The sequence below is a fragment of the Rhinopithecus roxellana genome, chromosome 3 (assembly GCF_007565055.1).
Source record: "Rhinopithecus roxellana isolate Shanxi Qingling chromosome 3, ASM756505v1, whole genome shotgun sequence".
Classification (NCBI taxonomy): domain Eukaryota; kingdom Metazoa; phylum Chordata; class Mammalia; order Primates; family Cercopithecidae; genus Rhinopithecus; species Rhinopithecus roxellana.
The window spans coordinates 59,855,636-59,874,691 of NC_044551.1; the positions used below are offsets into that span (position 1 = coordinate 59,855,636).

The 19,056-nt window shown below is 42.8% G+C and overlaps 1 protein-coding gene across 8 annotated transcripts in view; it reads left to right on the forward strand.

Annotated features, from left to right (window-relative positions):
- The first annotated feature begins 5,250 nt into the window (after positions 1-5,250).
- Positions 5,251-19,056, forward strand: part of MAST4 (microtubule associated serine/threonine kinase family member 4) — a 587,084-nt gene continuing 573,278 nt past the window's right edge. For all 8 annotated transcript variants that reach the window (XM_030927046.1, XM_030927047.1, XM_030927051.1 and 5 more), the window contains exon 1: positions 5,251-5,910. In XM_030927046.1, the coding sequence (XP_030782906.1) occupies positions 5,548-5,910 (363 nt within the window). In that variant the 5' untranslated portion in view covers positions 5,251-5,547. The remainder of the gene's footprint in view (positions 5,911-19,056) is intronic.

Consider the following 19,056-nt stretch of genomic DNA (forward strand, 5'->3'; position numbering starts at 1 on the left):
GAAACTCACTATTTGCTAGCTAACTATTCAGCATAATTTTATTTTCTAATTAGTTGGCATTAGTGGTAGAAAGAACTACTTGCCATATAGCATAGATAGTCAAGGAGATTGCTCTAAGAATTGAAAATAGAAAATGACTCAGAAAGCAAACCTCCTTAATGAATAAAAGCTAGTAAATGTATTTGCCTGTCTTCTATTTTCTCAACAGGCAAAGGGTACTGAATACATCTTTTGGAAAAATAAAAAGTGATAAAAGAACATTTCATGCTGAAAGCATAGCAAGAAAATTCCAGATGTGAGTATCCATTTTGGAAGACAAATGCAAAAGATTGGAGTCTTCTGTGGGAAATAGGTCACCATTTTGTATTTTGTTTAAACAGAATCCCAAGGGAACATGATCCTCAGTTCTTTTTGTGTATTAGCTCAGTTCTTCCAGCTGTTTTTACAGCATGCATATTCCTGTCCAGCTGCTAAGCTGTCTTTGTCTCCTCAAGGTCGTTGGTCTCTAGGAGAATAAGAAACAGGTCTGAAGAGACACAAGGTGCAGTCAAGATCATTCCAACCACCTTCTTTCTATTAGAGCCAGGCACATTTGTCCCATAAAATATCTCTTTGATCTCCAAATTAGGCTCATCTTCAGTAATACTCAAGGCTCAGAATACTTGATACTTCTTTGGGGTAGTCTTTTAAAAACACAGATTCCCAGATCTTTGGGTGGGGCCAGGAAACCAGCATCTCCCACTCCCCTGGCCATCTGATGCAAGTGTTCCACATACAACACATTCAGAAACTTTGATCAGAGAGGTCAGATCAGCAGTATACTCCTCTTCGGTTCATTACAGGCTTGTTTTAATTCGCTAACTTAGCTTAGTTTCCCATCCTTCTCAACGCCTAGGTCAGAGAACCCAACAGCGGCAATTCACATTATTCCTCTTCCTCCCCTGTTCTTTTTGACCATCATTTAAAAATTCTTCGACTTACCTTCTGGAGTTTTGTACTGTAACCCTTCCTTTCCTTAGATACGAACAAAAGCTTGAGAGGCTCTGGGGCTTTTCCTCCTGGCTGGGTGATCAGAAACTTCCTGGTCTATATCATGCTACACCCTTGGGTATAAATCAGAAACCCCAATCTAGCACACCTCAACAGCCGCCTTTTGATAGATGTTTACTTTGTCTTGAAATTGTACTTTATTAGTCATAGGGGAGTAGGCAAATCCATCATTAATAATGATAATAAAAATAGCCGACCAAAGTTGGATAATATCATCATCTTCATAATTCAAAGATAATCTGATATTCAGGATTTTTAGTGCATTAAATAGAAACATATTTACTTGTGATTTTGCAAAAATGTTCGTTCTGAGTTCATGATGTTCTAATTTCATCTATGTCAGAAAGAAGGACAACTGATCTTCCTCCCAACCTAATGTTTGGGAGAAAGGTCATGACACTGGGAGTAGACTTAAGGGTATGATAACTTGTGCTGGAACATCCTCCATCTGGCAGAGACAGCTTGACATTCACAAGAGGCCTCACCCACACGGCAGAGACTGGCAGAGACAACAGAGACTCCCAGAGGAAATGTCTCCCATCACTTCTGAGAACAACAGAAACCAGAGGGGGGCATTCAATCACAAAACACAATGAATACTTACCAGATTCCCAGGGGTGCTGTCCTTGAATCAAACACTTTGGGAGCATGTCTCACAGAACACATGGAAACTGATTACCTTGGAGTACACTGACCTTGTCTCTCCTCGCCTTAGGCTAATTTGGTTCTGTCATGTGAAGCTACACTATTGGCTTTTCAGGAGCTGTGATGATGTTGTTTTTATTTTTCTGGCTCCTGCCTATGGTGACATGGCAGAGAAAAAGCTGTGCTTTCACACTCACCTCTGGTCCCACAGTCTTCAACACTAGACACATTTATAAGAAGGTCTCTTGGAGGAGGCACATTTATGACCACCGAGGAAAATATTTATTATTTAATTAACAAGATAGGAAAGTTGAACTTCAGGATTTAGATAAATCAAAACTGATTTTGGTCCAGTGGTTTGGCCACACCCAGGAAATTTATCCATGGGTCTAACCAGGATACTTTTGGGGAACTATCCTGACTCTCTGGTCATCTTCTATTTATAGCTATCCTTTGAGTTGGCCCAGTTCTGGTCTGGATACTCTTAGCCTGAACTACAGTTTATTTCCCTCACAGGAGGGTGTGGAGATGAACAAGTACACTTTTAAACTGCAAGTTTTGAAGTAGAGTTTGAAATCTATTTAGTGGACTATAACTAGCATCTTTATTTTCAATAAAATATAAATTTCAGGGTACATGGCTTAAAGGATGGGTAAGTAATGTCTCATGACATTTTATTTGTATTTGTACGTATGCATGTGTCATAAGTTCCAGTGTGAAATATATTTATTTGAGGTTCAGATTTAAAAAGTTCAAGAAATACTGATCTAGTACTTGACTTTGATCTGTAGAGGTTAAGAGCATAAATGCTGGGACCAAATGTTCAAATCTGAATCCTGGGTCCATCGCTTCTAGCTGTGTGACTTCAGCTGAATTACTTAACTTCTCTGTCACAGTTTTCAAACATTTCACAAATATGATACGGGAACAGTAATAGTAGCTACCTCATTGGGCTGATATGAGAAATGAGTACATTAACATTTTAAAGTGCTTAAAATTCTGCCTGGCACATAGTAAGTGCCTTAAAAATGCTTGTGGGACACCGCATGTTCTCACTCATAGGTGGGTATTGAACAATGAGAACACTTGGACACAGGAAGGGGAACATCCCACACAGGGGCCTGTCGTGGGGTGGGGGGGGGGAGGGATAGCATTAGGAGATATACCTAAAGTAAATGATGAGTTAATGGGTGCAGTACACCAACATGGCACATGTATACATATGTAACAAACCTGCACATTGTGCACATGTACCCTAGAACTTAAAGTATAATAAAAAAAAAGTGGGAAAAACAAATATGTTCCTCAAGTATTTTCTTTTACATATTGAATCAATAGAGCAAAGTTTCTTCCCCATGGATATTTATAATATAGTATATAAATATATATTTGAAAAAAATGTCTGTTTTGAGTGGCATTGTATTAATACTAGAATGCCTAGGAAAGAGAGCCTTGGAACCAGACTGCTGGGTTCCAAACCACAGCTCCACTGCTTACTTGCCATGTGACCTTTGCAGAGCCTCAGTTTCTTAATCAATAAAGTGGGATTAATAGAATCTGTTTCACAAGGTTGTTGCCAGGATTAAATGACACCATCCAGAGAAGATGCAGAGGACTTAGGCGATAATAACTATTGTCATTCTTGCTGTCGATTATTCAGATCATGACCTTGCTTCTTGTTTCCCTATGTACTGAAAAGCAACTCCTCCTCTTCTTTTATGTGCATGGCTGAAATTGTCATTTCAGTTCAGCTCTGGTGAATCAACCATGTAAGGGCTCAGATAAAGACCAGAACTCCTAAACAGGAAAGTAATTGTGAGGCCCGGGTTAAATTCGGACTGCCCCACTGTGCTGTCTCTTCAGCCTTGCTCTCACAACTTAGCTGCCACTAGACTTGACCTTTTGCCTCAGTAGGTCTTCATATCCCTCTGGACAATTCAGAAGCATCACACATGACAGCTGGGTTCCATTTTGCAGTATGGCTGTCTGAAGCAAGATAGACATATTTCCGTCCCCTTCATCTTGAGGGGAGGAAACTGATCAGGACAAACGTTGCTGTCCAATATGACGAAGCCCTCTGTGTGATGTATCATTTGTAAATACCATGATAGCATGAAAGGCTCACTAGCTAAAGGGGCTTTCAATTAGGGTCCTCCAGTTCTTAAGGACCTTTGGCGAGGCTGCGCTGACAAAGAGCAATCTAAGATGCTCAAGGACCTGCTACTGTTTTTCTGTAACTCTTTCCTCTTCTCCCACACACATTTTTCCTGTATCACTTATCACAGGTTCTAAAATGGGTAATAGAGCTATATAACGCAGTATCAATCTCTCGCTTGACCATAAGCTGCTCAAGGGCAGGGGACCTGACTTACTAATTGTTGTATCCCCTGCACCTGGCACACATCTCCATCAACGTACATGGAACTAAGGCGGTTGAATTTATATCCCAGGCCACTGTGCCAGAGCTCAGAATGGGACTAGAGTTGAGGGCAAGAGGGGAATCATTTATTTCCCACTGCTGAACTGAGTGCTGGCTTCCAAGGAAATTCCAGTCACCGGACAGGCAGCATCCTCCAGCCCCAGGGAAGGCCTTCAGGGTATTCTATTGGTACCTTTAGTAAAGTTCTCTCTCCTAGTTCTTAGAAGTAAGGAAAATGAAGCAACCTGTCCTGTATCCTGTTGGTTTACAACCCAGGGCTAGGAGAACCTACATTGGAAAGTGAATCCTTTTCATCCTCTGCTTAGCTGATCATACGGAGACAGATAATGAGTAGGACCACAGAGCTTGGTCCTACTTAAATACAAGAACATACTTTGTTATCTTCCTCCCTATCAAAAGGTTCAAGTCTCAGACTTAACATTTTAGTTTACAAACAGATATAAAGACAGGAAATAGTCTTTTAAAAACTCTCCGTGTATCCAAGCCAGGCACTCTGCTGATGCATCATATATATTTGCTCTAAGCCTGCCCATAGCCAGACAAGACCAGCAGTAATGTAGCCATTTACAGTTGAGGAAATTGAGGTCCAAAGAGCTTAAACGGAAAAGCAGAGATTAGAGGTCACCCCGCTTTGGGTCAGCTCACTATACCAAGAAGTTTCTGCCCTTTTCCTCCAAAACGCTGGTGAGTCCGTGTGCGTGCGTGACTGTGTGTGTGGTTCCTTTATTCCCTATACAGCCCCCCTTCTTCTGGTCCGTTTTCTTGATTCCGCTTTTTGGAGACAAAGTCCAGTTCTTCTCCAAGGTCTCACCATCCGCTCGCCGTCTCTCTCTGACGTCCCAAGGACAGTCAGTCACTCCTCCGCTAAGTTCGGAGTCTCCTTGGCTCCGATTCTGGGCTCCGCCCCCACCCTCCGGGTACCCCCGCCTGGTCCCTGCCCCCGCGCCCAGGCGCTCCAGCGGGACCACTGCCCGCTCCCGGGTCCCGACTGCCCTACCTGAGGCCCGCATGGCCGGGGGCGTCGCAGCCTCCGCCCATCGGCGCGCCTGCCCTTCCATTGGCTCCGCGTGCTGCCAGTCTCCTCGCTCCGTCCCGGAGGCAGGTTTTGCAGAAGCCGCAGTCCCGGCGGCTCGGGCGCAGCACTGGAGTACCGTGGAGCGCAGATCACGGACACGAGCGGGCATGTCCCCCTGCGTGGGAGCACCCGTTTGCCGCCGGGCCTGGGCGGCTGTGAACTTAGCAGCGGGCTCCTGCGGCCCCGTCGCTGCCATGTAGTCGCCGGCAGGGCTCCCTGAAGTCCGGGAGCGGCAGTGCCAGTGAGCCTGAGCCCAGGAACCCGCGTCTTCCCCGGGAGGCGCTGAGTGCGCGCCGCGCCCCCGCCGCTCGGGAGGCACTTTGGGCCAGACAGGGAAATGGGGGAGAAAGTTTCGGAGGCGCAGGAGCCGGTGCCCCGCGGCTGCAGTGGCCACGGCAGCCGGACTCCAGCCTCTGCGCTGGGCGCCGCGTCTTCTCCGGGTGCTTCCTCGGCCGAGTCCTCCTCGGGCTCAGAAACTCTGTCGGAGGAAGGGGAGCCCGGCTGCTTCTCCAGAAAGCAGCAGCCGCCGCCGCCGCCGCCGTCGGGAGGCGCCCTGGGCGCCCGGCCGCCAGCCGCGTGGGCTCCGGCACGCGTGCTGCTCGAGCGCGGAGTCCCTGCGCTGCCGCCGCCGCCCCCCGGAGGAGCTGTGCCGCCCGCGCCCCGGGGCAGCAGCGCGTCCCAGGAGGAGCAGGACGAGGAGGTGGGCCCCGCCTTTCCCAAGCTCGCGACTCTGGGTCCCGGCAGCCGGGCAACCCCAGCTTCCCATCCCGCGCGCAGGCGGTGGTCGGGAGAGCGCTGTGGCCGGAAGATAGGGAGGGACCCCAAGCGCTCTGCCCCGAGTCCGGGGCAACGACAGTTAAGGAGCCCCGCCGTGGGTTATTGACTTCCCTGTGGTTGTTACCCCCGTGTGTGTGTCTCCCTGTGCTTCCGATGGTGTGTTTTTAAAATGTCAGGGAAGCAAACTCCTTCGTGTCTGTATCTGCCTTGGTCGATCTGTGAGTGGATGCGATCTGGACACCTGGCGTGTCCCCACAACTCAGCTCCGATTCTCCAAAGTGGGCGTTGTTTTCCACCAAAGCACTTGGGCCAAGGGGCAGGGAGTTGAGGGGCAGAAATGGTGCCTTGGGGACAGGAGGTGGTGGGGGTGGGGGGCAGCGGTAGCCGCGGAGTTGTATGCGGGGGTTTCAGTGGCGCCAGCCCCCTGGGATCGCCCGCGGGTGATTTTGGCGCGTCCCCGCAGCGTCGGTCCTCTGGGAGAAGAGGACTACCCGCGCTCCCTCTGCGGCGCGGGCGTGCGCGCCTGCAGCTCCCGTTCAGACTTGTTTCCAGCGTGTCCAGATGAACGCTTGTCACCAAACCGAGTACTGATCGTCTTACCTTTTGCGGGGCGGAGCGGGGTGGGGGATCTGTATCTGCCCAGTTTCCTGGAAGGATGTTCCTCCAGAACTTGTGGGTCGCTTCCTGACACACTGAGCATAGGACTCTGGTGTCCTCCTCGCTGCTCTCTCCAGCTTATTTTCTGCTTTTGGAGGACAGTTAAAGAAGCGTATAATTCTTCATGTCTCAGAGCCAGACTCAGTCTCAAAAAAAAAAAAAAAAAAAAAAAAGTTTGCTTTGGACGTTTCTTGTGGGGAAGTCATCTTGATCAAGCAGGGCCACAAATAAAACATCACCCTAACATAGACTTATTGTGAAATTATTTCTTGAGTGCCAGTGTTGTATTTTCCTCATCTTGGATGGGGTTAGCTTTAGTAAATATTTGCCTTTGTCCCTTAGAGTAAGCAATCAGAGACCAATGCCCTGGCAGTAGTCCCCAGGGCCCCCAGTCTGGAAGCAAAAACTGGATCTGGCACAAGGTTGAGAGGAGACGAGTCCTAGCCTGGCAGAGATGGAACAAGCCTTGGCTGCTTAGCTAGTTCTTGGCCAAGCCACTTGCAGTAACCATGACCCATTCCCTCATTCCTCTAAGTCCCCATTGCAGGGATCCTGGATAAGTGTCTGCAGGCCTGCTCTCTAGAACTGTCTCTGCTACTGAACTGTGAGACCTTGGGTATATTGTTTCACTCCTCTGAGGTTCAGTTCTATAATCTGTAAAAGGAGGAACTTCAAGGTAAAGTTCATTTTTACACTCATACTCCTGTTTCGAATCAGGAATTTCAGATGAATCGATGGTTCCAAATCGATCCTAGCGGCGGGATGTCAGGAGTTTGCTGCATGCCTCACCCACCACAGAACTACATCCTAGCAGAGATGATCAAACTCTGTACTGTCCCAGCGTTCCTCCCTGATTACATCTCCCTTTCAAGATGCGAGGCATGTGCCACGTGTTTGCCCCTTAATTTCTGCCTCCACTTCTAGAGATGAGCACACTGGCACTGGGAAGCTGGGGGTGTACCCTAACTTAATGATTCACCAGTAGATCCGGATTCAGTATTGCTGCTGGTAGAGAAAAGAGTAGTTAGTTGCTTTATGTTTTCTATTTGGCTAGGAGGGTGCTCCATGGTAAATGACATGGTCTTGCAGGTGGAGGGGAGGGATGTTGGGGAACTTCTGATCCCCATTCTGTCGCTGAATTTATTGCCTGGCCTCAGGGTGACAGTGCTTTGCTTTGTTGGAAGTGGATTTGATAACTTATTTCACAGGCAGTGCAGTGAGAATTGGTTGATTGAAACACATTTTGGAAAGTGGAATGATTAAATAACGTGGGTCACTATTTGTGAAATCTCAGAATTACATGTAAACTGATACAGTATTGCAATTTATTATGTAACTTAACCTGTGGCATGGGATGCTGGAAATTGCCTAGGAGCAAAATCTTGACTTGCTCTGATAATTTTAAAGTGCAATGAAAACCAAACCATGTAGTTTTTTCCCCTCTTGTGGAGTAGAGGAGTGATAGTCTTAGCGAAAGGGGTTGAGGTCCAGTGTGCATTTTCTGGTTCTTACACTGGCAATGGTATGGGGCAGGGGGTCTTCACTGTTTGTGGGCTTATGGGTCTCTTTAAGGAGCAAATGAAAACTCTTTTGCCCCTCTCCTCAAAAAGCACACCAGAGGATTTGGGAATGCCAGGTGATAAGCACTCAGTTTAGTGGAAAGACGTGGGTTTGATTTCTAGCTCTGCCACCTTGACCAGTTGTGGGATTGTGGACCATTCAGCTTTTGCAAATCTCAGCTTTCCTACCTTCAATGGGAATAATAGCAATAGAGTTAGGCATTTTACACATGCTATCTAATTTAATCCTAGCACAGTAACTGACATATAGCATCAAATGCCAAGTAAGTGTTAGTATTTTTTAAGTTCACTTTTGATGACATTTTGCAAAATAGGAATAAAAAGTTGGGTTATCCTGTTATTTTACTGATGCATAACTTATGTGCTACCTACTTTCAGAGAATCGGAGGCTATGTCTACTTAGCTTATACTCATAAAATGGGAATAAACCGGGAAACAGTTTTTATTTGTCTCCAGTTGTTTTGTGACAAGGCAATGTGAGTGTGATGTTATACTGCAGAAAGGCTCTGAGTATAAAGCATTAAAAGGTTTGTGCGCAACTCAAAAAATGGAATGAGGTTCATTTAAAATTGTTATATCTAGCTTGGGGAATTGATTATTTCCAAAGGTGTTTTTTTTTTTTTTTTTTTTTTTTTTTTTCTAACCGTAACTTATTGTATCACATTTTGAAGAGAAGCAAAATTCAAGTTTCTAGTATATTATGGCAGTGCTAATTTCTTTGGCAAACTTGTTAAAACTGTTTTGAATGTATTTAGTAATGTCAACAGAGTTTGACCTATTTTTTACTTTATCTTACTGTCAACAATTGTATAAACTTAAGTCTGCCCTTTAAGCTTTTGGTGTCTTAAAAACAGTAGTTTAATGTGACAGTAATGATAGCTTTTATGTCAAACACATGACAGCTAGACATACAGCATGACTTTTCTTTAAGAAAACTGTATCTGACTTCTTCTGTTTCCCCAAGCCTTTGAATTTGGGTTCCGTGTGTGTTGAGTAGGTAGCACACTCATTTCTGAGAGTTAACACTGTCTAGATTGAAGGACTGTTCCCCTGACATCTCTGAGATTTGCCTGTAGGCATTCTGCCTTGTCCTTTCCTGAAACACCCTGTGATGACTTTAAGAAAGTACTTGGGTGCTGTTTGGTAACTGTCTCCACAAACTGGCCAAGGGCAGAAATTTTGTCTTTGCATGCCTAGCATGGTATGGTTAATATATTAGTAGGGGCTCAGGAAATATTTGTCGAATGAATGAGAAAAAATGGCATCTATGAAAATAGTTGCACATTTGATTGAAGGGTGTGTATGTGTATTCATTTATTTTGTCTGTTGTGAATTATGATATACAAACCTCTAGATCTCTTATCGAGAGAAACCTTGTAGATCACAGTGAGAAACGAATGGTTTTTCCAGGTAAATTTTGAACAAAGTCAAATCACTGAAGTTCCACTCAGAATGCTTTTGAAGAGACTTGTATGTTAACTGTTACTGACTCTCCTTTTCACTGTGTTTATTAGAACTTGAAACGTGCAGGGATCCTTAGAATGGCAGAAAAGGGCTTAGTAGTTAAAAGGATTTACAAGTCAGCAAGAGACAACCTATTTATACTCTGCTACACTAAGGGACTTATTTTGTTGGTATAAGTTGGGAAACGGTTTCTCTTATTAACATAGGCTTACAGTGATAGGATGACTTTAAATTGTTCTATTAAGTGGTATATGAGCACGAGGACTGCTTTTAATATTTTGAATGTGTGTATGGGGTGGGGGGTTTCCCATGTGGTACTAATGCAGTAGATGAGTTTCTGGTGTTTGTTGGTTAAGACATTAAATAGCAAAAAGCAAGCAGGAATTCAGCAAAGCTTTTCATTGAATTTATATTTTATTAATCACAGAAGCTACATAATTCTAAAAGAGAAGTAGTGCATAAATCTTGGCATATTTATTATTTAGTCTACTTTTGGACTCTACCAAATTCAGTAAGAGCCACAGGATCAGAAAATCAGTCAACCAAAATGTATTGAGTCTGGCTCTGAGACATTGTCCTGGGCACAGAGATGGTTTTGACCCCAGGAAGCTTCAACTCTAGTAAGGGCGATAGTCACTAAATACATGACTATGAATTAATTGGCTTCAAAAAGTGGCAAATAGGGAACAGGCTGTGAGGTAGCATGTGGCCGCACTTGTAACTCACTGAGTCTGGTGTTCAGGACTGAGTCACTGAGGAAGTGATCTGTGAGCTGAGACCCCCAGGATGAGCAGGAGTTAGGTGGGGGAGGACAAGGGAAGGGATAGGTGTGATCCAGGTGGCAGGAGGCCCTGAAGCGGGAGAGAGCATGGGTCCATAGCTCTGAGAGGATTCTGAGTTGTTAGGTGTGGAGGAGAGAAGAGCATGACATCTCATGACATTTGATAGAGAAGCAGCAGCTGGGTCATACAGAGCTGTCTGGACTTTATTCTAAAGGCAGTGGGAACCATTGAAGGATTTGAAGCAAGGAAGTGACATGATCAGATTTGTATTTTGGGAGGGTCAGGAAGTATGAAGCCCACCTGCTGGTAACTGTTGGTACAGCCTAATTGTTCCAGAGTTGGAATTGATAACCTGAGAAGATGTCCCTTTAGTAAATTGTGTAGGGGTGAGATGGGGTCATCCCTAGTAGCTTAGGTACTCCAAGTGTATACATATACCTATGAAATACATACATATGAATACATATGAAATACGTATGAAATACAATATGAAAATACATACATATGAAATACCTTTGATCTGTTGAAGAGAACATCTTAGTGTTAATATTAATGTTACTTTTCACTGCCATGCCATTGTAACTCTAGTGTTGAAGGAAAAACTTTATTGCCATGATGGGAGAGTGAGGAGAGGGCCTTGCAAATGCTCATTTCCAGAGTAAACTTCAGGGACAGATTTGCCTGGGGTGAGCATGAGGGGAGGAGGTCTGAGGTTGTACCTCTCTGTTGACAGGAAGTGTGGGGTTTGTGTACTAACACGCATTACCAGAGTCTTTCTTGGATTTTCCTAAAGAGGAAAGGGTCACTACCAAAGAACGAAGGCTTTTACGCTTTCCACCTCTGGTCTGAGGTACTCCAGGGAATGTCAAATACTTACATTTTGACAGTGTTTTAGAGCCTGTGACAAAGGCTATCCACTCAGACCTAGTGGATACAGTGCAGGAATCCAGGTGGATTTTTTTTTTTTTTCTAGTTTGGCTCTGTAAGGAAGGGCATGGAAGTGGGGCATAAAGATGGTAAACTGGAAAAAGAATCCATCCTCAAAGGATGTGGCCCACAGTGAGAAGGGTCCATGACGTGGTGGCTTGGCCTTAGAGAAGGCTGAGTGAGGGACAAGGGGTGTGCATCTTAGAAGAGATGATTGTATGTTTTAGATGAAAACTGCCCTGTGTGTTTTCTGATTATGTTCTTACATTCTATAGTGTTGCCAGAAAGGGCTTGTGTTGTTTTCTTTCATCCCTTTAGAGCTAGCAGCCAGTGTTTCCCTGCTCTGAGGTCAGGGTCTGTAGTGACTGAGGGCACAGACTTTTGATCCTGGTTCAGCCACTTAGAAGTTGGATGACTTTGGCTAGGTTCTTATTGCTGAGGCTGTTTCCTCATCTGTAAAATGGGCATGTAGTTTTTATTCCTGAGGGTCATTATGAGGATTAATGAGATGTTTTATGTGAGTATCCAGCATGATGCCTGGTGCATAGTAAGCACTCCATAATGGTATCTGCTACTATTACTGAGTGTGGAAAACCTGATTTATGCAGAGTATTGGTACCATCAGCACCATAGGCAGGTACATAATAAGCAGTAAACCTACAAGTCCCTTCCCTGATGGATTATGCTTCTAGCATATTTTGTTGGTAGTCCTGACAGGCTCTTTCATTCATGAGTAGGTAGATATGCAACAGTTATCCCTTTTAATTTCATGGGCAGAGCATTCCTTATGAGGTACTAACAGCAAAGCTTTATGGTATATGATTCATTAACCCTTCTATTAAGACACCGTTTCTCTTTTGCTCATGGAACCTGTTCTTAGTGATCAGTTATTAAATAATATTCTGCAAGACTTTATGAACATGTAAATTACTAGCTGCACCCAGAGATTTAGTCAGAAGGCAGTGTGTCAACCATGTGCTGGGGCTGGTGACATGACCATGTACTTCATGTCAGCTTCCTAGAATAATGATTTGGGGGATGAGAAAGGAGTAGGAAGGAAATCGGGGATTGTCTGGAAGTCAACCTTGGTTCATATAAGTGTGAAAGATGGGGCAAGGCAGATGGTGTGCAGCCATCCCAACTTCTCAGAAGGGAAATTTGTTAGGAATGCAATAGAACTTTCAAAAATGCAAGGACTCCTCTATGCAGATTACCCAACACAAATTCTGTTTTGTCCCCTTTGAACAGTATAAACATTTTGGTTTTTAAGACAAAATGCAAATAACCTAGTAGCCCTTTTGATATAACTCAAGCTGGTGCAGTGATTGCAGTTCACTTCTCTTCCAGACAACTGGTGTTCTGCTCTGTGCACTTGTTCAGGCTGACATTTACACAACTTTGAATCATTTCGTTCAAAGGATCTTGTTCTCTTTCATGTGTCCAGTATTTTGTCTAGCTTCTTATTTGGTGATGTTATTTTAGGTTAAAGCATACCAAAATACAAAATCAAGCGGAAGTCGGTTTCACCAATAGCTTCTGTGCATTTGTGTTTCTCCCTTTCTCCACCCTTCTCTCATCGCCCTCTCACCTGGTTCAGAATTCCTTGGAGGGATTGGATAAAAGTCACCTGTGCTTCCAGGGTTAGGAGAGAAAGCCAGGCCCTAAATGTAAAATGCTGGTTCAGGACTGTGGTCCTTGGTACAGACACATACTCTGAAGTCACATTTAAGTTTATGGAACTTGTGCGAAATTCCTGGTGGCTGTTCTAGCCTCCCTTAATGAAAAGCGGTCACTGCTTATTTAATGATTTGAATTCATAACTAGACACGTGTCTGCGAGACAGCTTATAAATTTGTATCCTAGGCCTGTACTCTTGCCAGCCCATCAATTCCCCTCTCAGACACAGTCGATATAATTTTGATCATGATACTTACTTCCACTGAACCTTTCAGTCCAAATGCTTTGTAATGATACTAGGGGGAATGATGGTAGGTGGGAGGGAAGATGGAATACTGACAAATTGAACTTCTTTTCTTAACTAATTTTCTAGGCTATCATGTGGAAAATGAATATTTAATTTTAATGTTCTTGGTTTGTGCTTTTGCGGTGTTTTCAATGGTCAGCAAGATCGCAAGTGCACCCAATTTAGTGTGGGTGGATGACTGTCTGTTAAACTCACATCAGATGTTGGTCTTTTGGCCTCTTCCTTAGAACTTGGCTAGCTCCTTTTTTTTTTTTTTTTTTTTTTTTTAATAAGCTGAGAAGTTAGGTGTGTTCCTTTCTGGCTGGTGATTTTGTGCCTTTTTGTGTTTGTCTAACAAAAATAATCTCAGATTTCTTTCTTAACATTTTTCTTTTCAGGCATTTCTTCATACAGAGATAGATGTATCTGCTATAATGCAGGAAGGGCCCCACGGCCTCATCAGTGATAGGGAAACTCAGTGAAATTGGGTTAAAATTGGAAGCTAAACTATTATGTCGGTGTACACAGTCACCGAGACTGACATTCACAAAATCCTCACATTTGAAATTACTTCTTAGGGCAGTCATAGCCAGCAAAATTGCATTGTGGTATTGAAATGGAATGAAGTTGTGATGAAATCTGTTTTGTGTATAAAAGTTCAATGACTAATTCCACAAATTAGTTTATGAAATAAATTAGTTCCCTGTAAGTATATCTAGCTCCCACACAAGACAAACTCACAAAATTTGCTTTTTACTCACATACTTTTAGCTGGAGTGGCTTGATTGAAATAACCTGAACCCTCACCTAGGCTTCATTTTAAGAGTGGCTCTGAGGATAATTAGACGCAGCCAAGAAGAGGAGGGGAGGATTGCTCTAGAGGAAAACTCAGCCCCAGAGAAAGAAATACAGAAAGGTTTTACTTCAGGAGAAGGGTTTCAGACATCCTAAATGAGTAGAATATATACCTGGAAAACCCAAGAAAATGTTGACTTTCCTGTCCTCGTGGCTCTCAGCAGACTAGTAAGTAGAAGCGTCCTGTTAAGTCTGTGCAACCTGAGCTTGAAAACTGAGGGTGCCTGAGCAGGAGAGCGAATGAGAGGAAAATTACTTGTCAAGTAAGACTCCCTTTGCCTTACATTTTGGTACTTTACTGTTCAAAATACTACACTGGTAAATTTTAATTCACGTACTTTTTTATTTCCTTGGAATTATTTGGTTATTTGTTCTACAGTCATTGATCAAGTTTCCCTAAATGGCTACCCTGGGTTATTGTTGCTTGGGGAGTGAGATAGTCCCCAAAGAGCCTGTAAGACCTCTGAGGGTCAGCTTTAATCCACGGTGGTGGGTGGGTTCTCGCCACGGTGCAGATTCCCTTTTCAGAGGACAAGGGATTAAAGGGAAATTACAACTTTGAACTCGCTTGATTTTTCTCCTTAGAAACTTCAATTTCATTTTTGTTTTCAAGATTTCCACTTTTGACATTAAAACATTTCTACCTAGAGAAAGCTTAGCCTAAGTGTGAGCAGCCTGAGGGCAAGTTTTAGAATTATCAGGTAAGACTGGTTGGGAAGAGTTATGCTAGTAGAGTAACAACAATGACAATTTTGTAACGTGCTAAAATCATACCGTTTTATATTCTTTTAAAGTTATTTTTGAATCACCAGTTTCTGTGTATCAGGTTACCTGTCATTCCTTGTTCTTATTCTTGCTTCTTTTTTTCTTCTTCTGTATCTTTAGCTTTGTCATCAGAACTTTAAAAAGAACACAACAAATGCTTTAGCTAGAAGATTGCAGAAAAACCTCTTGTTAAACGGAATGTTTGGGGGCAAAGCCTTTTTTGGTTACTGAATTTTATGATTCATAAAAGATTAATTTGAAAGTTCTTTTTGTTCTCACCTTGTTGCTTACCTCTTTTTCTAGAATGTCATGGTATGTTTTCCTGCCTTATTCTGTGCTGAACAAGCTATTTTTTTTTTTTTTTTAAATAATTGGACATCTTGTAGTGCTTTAAGGCTCTCTGGCCATCAATCATCTTTGAAAACTATTGAAGATGTGAAGGTAGAAAGTGAGTATAAAATTGTGCTGTTAACAAAAGTAGTTATCTTGATTTCTCTTTTCTCACTTTAAAAGCTGAAGTTAGCAAAATAAGTTCTGTTTTTGGAGGGTAGTGATGCATTATCTTTGTTCCTTCATTGTGCCAGGTTTTGTATATATGTTGTTAATATTTGTGGTGCTTAAAGTTTGCACAGCCTTTTTTCATATTGCCTATTTTCTATAGATTTCTCTTTGTAAATCTCTCCCACTGGTTTGCGAATCCCTTGGGTAGAAACTATGTCATATCAACTCAAATCTTGCAACAGGGAGGATGCATGGCATATAGTGTGTAGTGACAATACGTTACACAAAATTGCAGTTGAGACATAATGTGTGGCAAAGCAACGTTCTGAACGTGAATTTACTCATTTAAATTAAATAGGAAATGAGTATATGAATTTACTCATTTAGTTTTTACACAAGCCTTTTTGAAATTCAATTGATCATTAAATTGGTCTACACTACCATGTTATAGCTAAGTGACCCATTCAACTTCATACAAGTGAGGATAAGAATGTAGGGAGATAGTGGGACAAGGGCAGGTTTGAGGAGATCATCAAGCCTCTTGGTCATTTCTGCATCCCAGAGCCTAGCACAGAACCTTGCATGATGTGGCACACAGTGATCAATGGCTAAATAAATGAGGATGCCATTTAGGGGATAGGTCCCTCTGCAGTTAGCATAAAGGTTTAGATTAAGTGTCTGTAGGACTTTTGTTAAGGTTAGTGCTAAGACATAAAGCTGCTATAATCTTGGGTTTTAGGACATCAGTTAATGGGATGAGTGAGTTTCTACAAATGAAAGACTTTGCCTGTAAACCAATTCTTATTTTCCTGTTGGCTTTGGGGAGTTGTATTCTGCCAGTATAATTCTTGGTTATTCATTAAAATCATACTTGTAGCAGTTAAGGCATTTTTGGCCTGATGTTAAAAGGAATTATTTTGATTTCTGATGAAGTATTGACAGCAGGCTTTAACGTGTTAATGGTAATTATTAACACTTTAATAATGACTGTACTCAGTTCTCAGGGTAATGCTGCTGTGAGTGGAAATGGATTGCAGGAATTTCATCAGTAGTGAAAGTGTTGACCTGGAAATTGGGAAATCTGAACTCCTGCCTTGGCTTCTTGCTAGGCAAGTTATTAGCACCTCTGATCCTTATCTGTGATGAAATAAGAGGTCCTTCTTAGCTCCAGTTTTTTTGTTTGCCTCTTATTATAAAATATAACCTTTAAAACTTAGTTTTCATCACTCTACACTTTTTTAGAAATTGTTGATTGACGTTTTTCTTTTGACAGACTTGATAATTGGTGGTTTTCTGATTTGTCAATAGGCACCTATTCTTCCTGTCCCCCCAGCTTTATTAAAGTATAATTGACAAAAATGTATATATTTATGGTATACAACACTATGTTCTGATATATATACATTGTGAAATGAAATGATTAAGTCAAGCAAATTATATCCATCACCTCACATGTTTACCCTTTTTGTTTTTTTCGAGACAGAGTCTCCGTCACACAGGCTGGAGTGCAGTGGCGCGATCTCAGCTCACTGCAACCTCTGTCTCCGTGGTTCAAGTGATTCTCATGCCTCAGCCTCCTGAGTAGCTGGGATTACAGGCATGTGCCACCATGCCTGGCTAATTTTTGTATTTTTAGTAGAGATGGGGTTTCACCATGTTGACCAGGCTGGTCTCGAGCTCCTGACCTCAGGTGATCTGCCTGCCTTGGTCTCCCAAAGTGCTGGGATTACAGGCGTGAACCATTGTGCCTGGCCCTACCCTTTTTTTTTTTTTTTTTGGTGGAGAGAACATTAAGGTCTATATATATATTCTTGACAGGAATTCTCACAAGGACCCTTACTCATGAATTCTACCTTTCAGATAATGCTTATATAGGAAAATATGGATTACTTATGTTCTGCTTTAATTCCTTCACAATTATTTGGTATGTCTCTGTCAGTATCCCTAGCAAGTGTTGAGGGTACTGTCTCACCTCCCAATCCCTGCGGAGGAGCTGGACTCCAGAGAACACCGTCAGTTCTGTGTTTGTCTTGATGCTGGAGCACCCTGCTGTGTCATCTCACCCATTCAAATGCTCAGGCTTCTGTGTGGCTTTTGAAATACTTAGATTCTTTGGATAGTCATTTTGAGCATGGCATGTCAGTTTTAGAAGAAGTCTTTTAATAGAAAACTGATAGAAGCAGCAGGGGAAAGCAGGGGGAGAATGCGAGTCTTCTTTTCAGTACAGGGTAACTTTAGAACCTATGAGTTAGGATCTTAACTGTCTGACCTCGGACTGTCCTTTAGAAAATGCTGTGGTGTGGCTATCTGTTGAGTTGTTTTTGAAGTAATCTTAACACTAGAAGATATTGTTCTAGATGGAATCACAAAGGATGATTTTTGGTGCTAGCCCCTGGAGACTGAGTGCGGAATTGGATCTTTCTCCCTTAGATTTTTTTTTTTTTTTTTTTTTTCCTGCAAATCCTTGGATCAGTGGCAGAGTCTGCAGGCTCCAAACAGAAAGACTTAGGTTTGGATTTTGCCTGCTACCAGGGATGATTTTCTTTGGGCTACATGTCACAAGTCTATCACTCCTGTGTCCTAGACCAACTACTTCTGATTTTTAAGAATTAATCTTTTAATTAAAAAGGTTTGTAGGATCTTCATTGTCCTAGGCAGCCAGGGCTTTCCTGTATGTTCTGGACATTAGCTGCCCAGCCCTTGAAGTGGACTGAAAGTCTATTTACACAGCTAAGTTGAAATCTATCAAAACTTGTTTTTGACCAATGCACTGATTTTTTTTTGCTTTTCAGACAGGTTCTGGCTCTGTTTCCTGGGTTGAAGTGCAGTGGCACCATCTCAGCTCACTGCAGCCTCTGCCTCCCAGGCTCAAGCCATCCTTCCACCGTAGCTTCCCAAGTAATTGGGGCTACAGGTGTGGCCACTGTTCCCAGCCTGATTTTTTTTTTTTTTTTTTTAACAAAGGCAGACAGTTCTCAGTTCTGGACTAACCTATTGGTGAGTTGTTTCATAAGTTTGTTTGGAAGTCAGTTGTTTGGAACTTGGAGTGTGTAGTACCATAGAAACGAATGGATGTGAAGCCAACCAAAAGAAACCACCATCTTGGCAAGCATCTGTGCTTTAGTTTCCTTTAGCGCCACTACAAAGTACCACAAATTTGGTGGCTGAAACAACATAAATTTATTGTCTCACAGTTCTGGTGGTTAGAAGTCCAAAATCAAGGTGTTGGCAGGGTTTTATTGGGTTGGTGCAAAAGTAATTGCGGTTTTTGCCCTTTTTAATGGTAAAAATCACCATTAAAACGAACGGTTTTAAATCACCATTTAAATGAATGATGATCTGTTCCATGCCTCTTTGTCCGCTTCCAGTAGCCTTGGGTGCTCCTTGGTTTGCTGATAGCCACCTTTTCCCTGTGTCCTCACATTTTCTGTCTGTACATGTCTGTCTCTGTCCACATTTCCCCTTTTTTAAATAAGGACACCAGTCATTTTGGATTAGGGCTTACTCTAGAGACCCAGCTTGATTACCTCTGTAATCTTTGTCTACTTCCACATAGTTTTAAATGGTGATTCGGC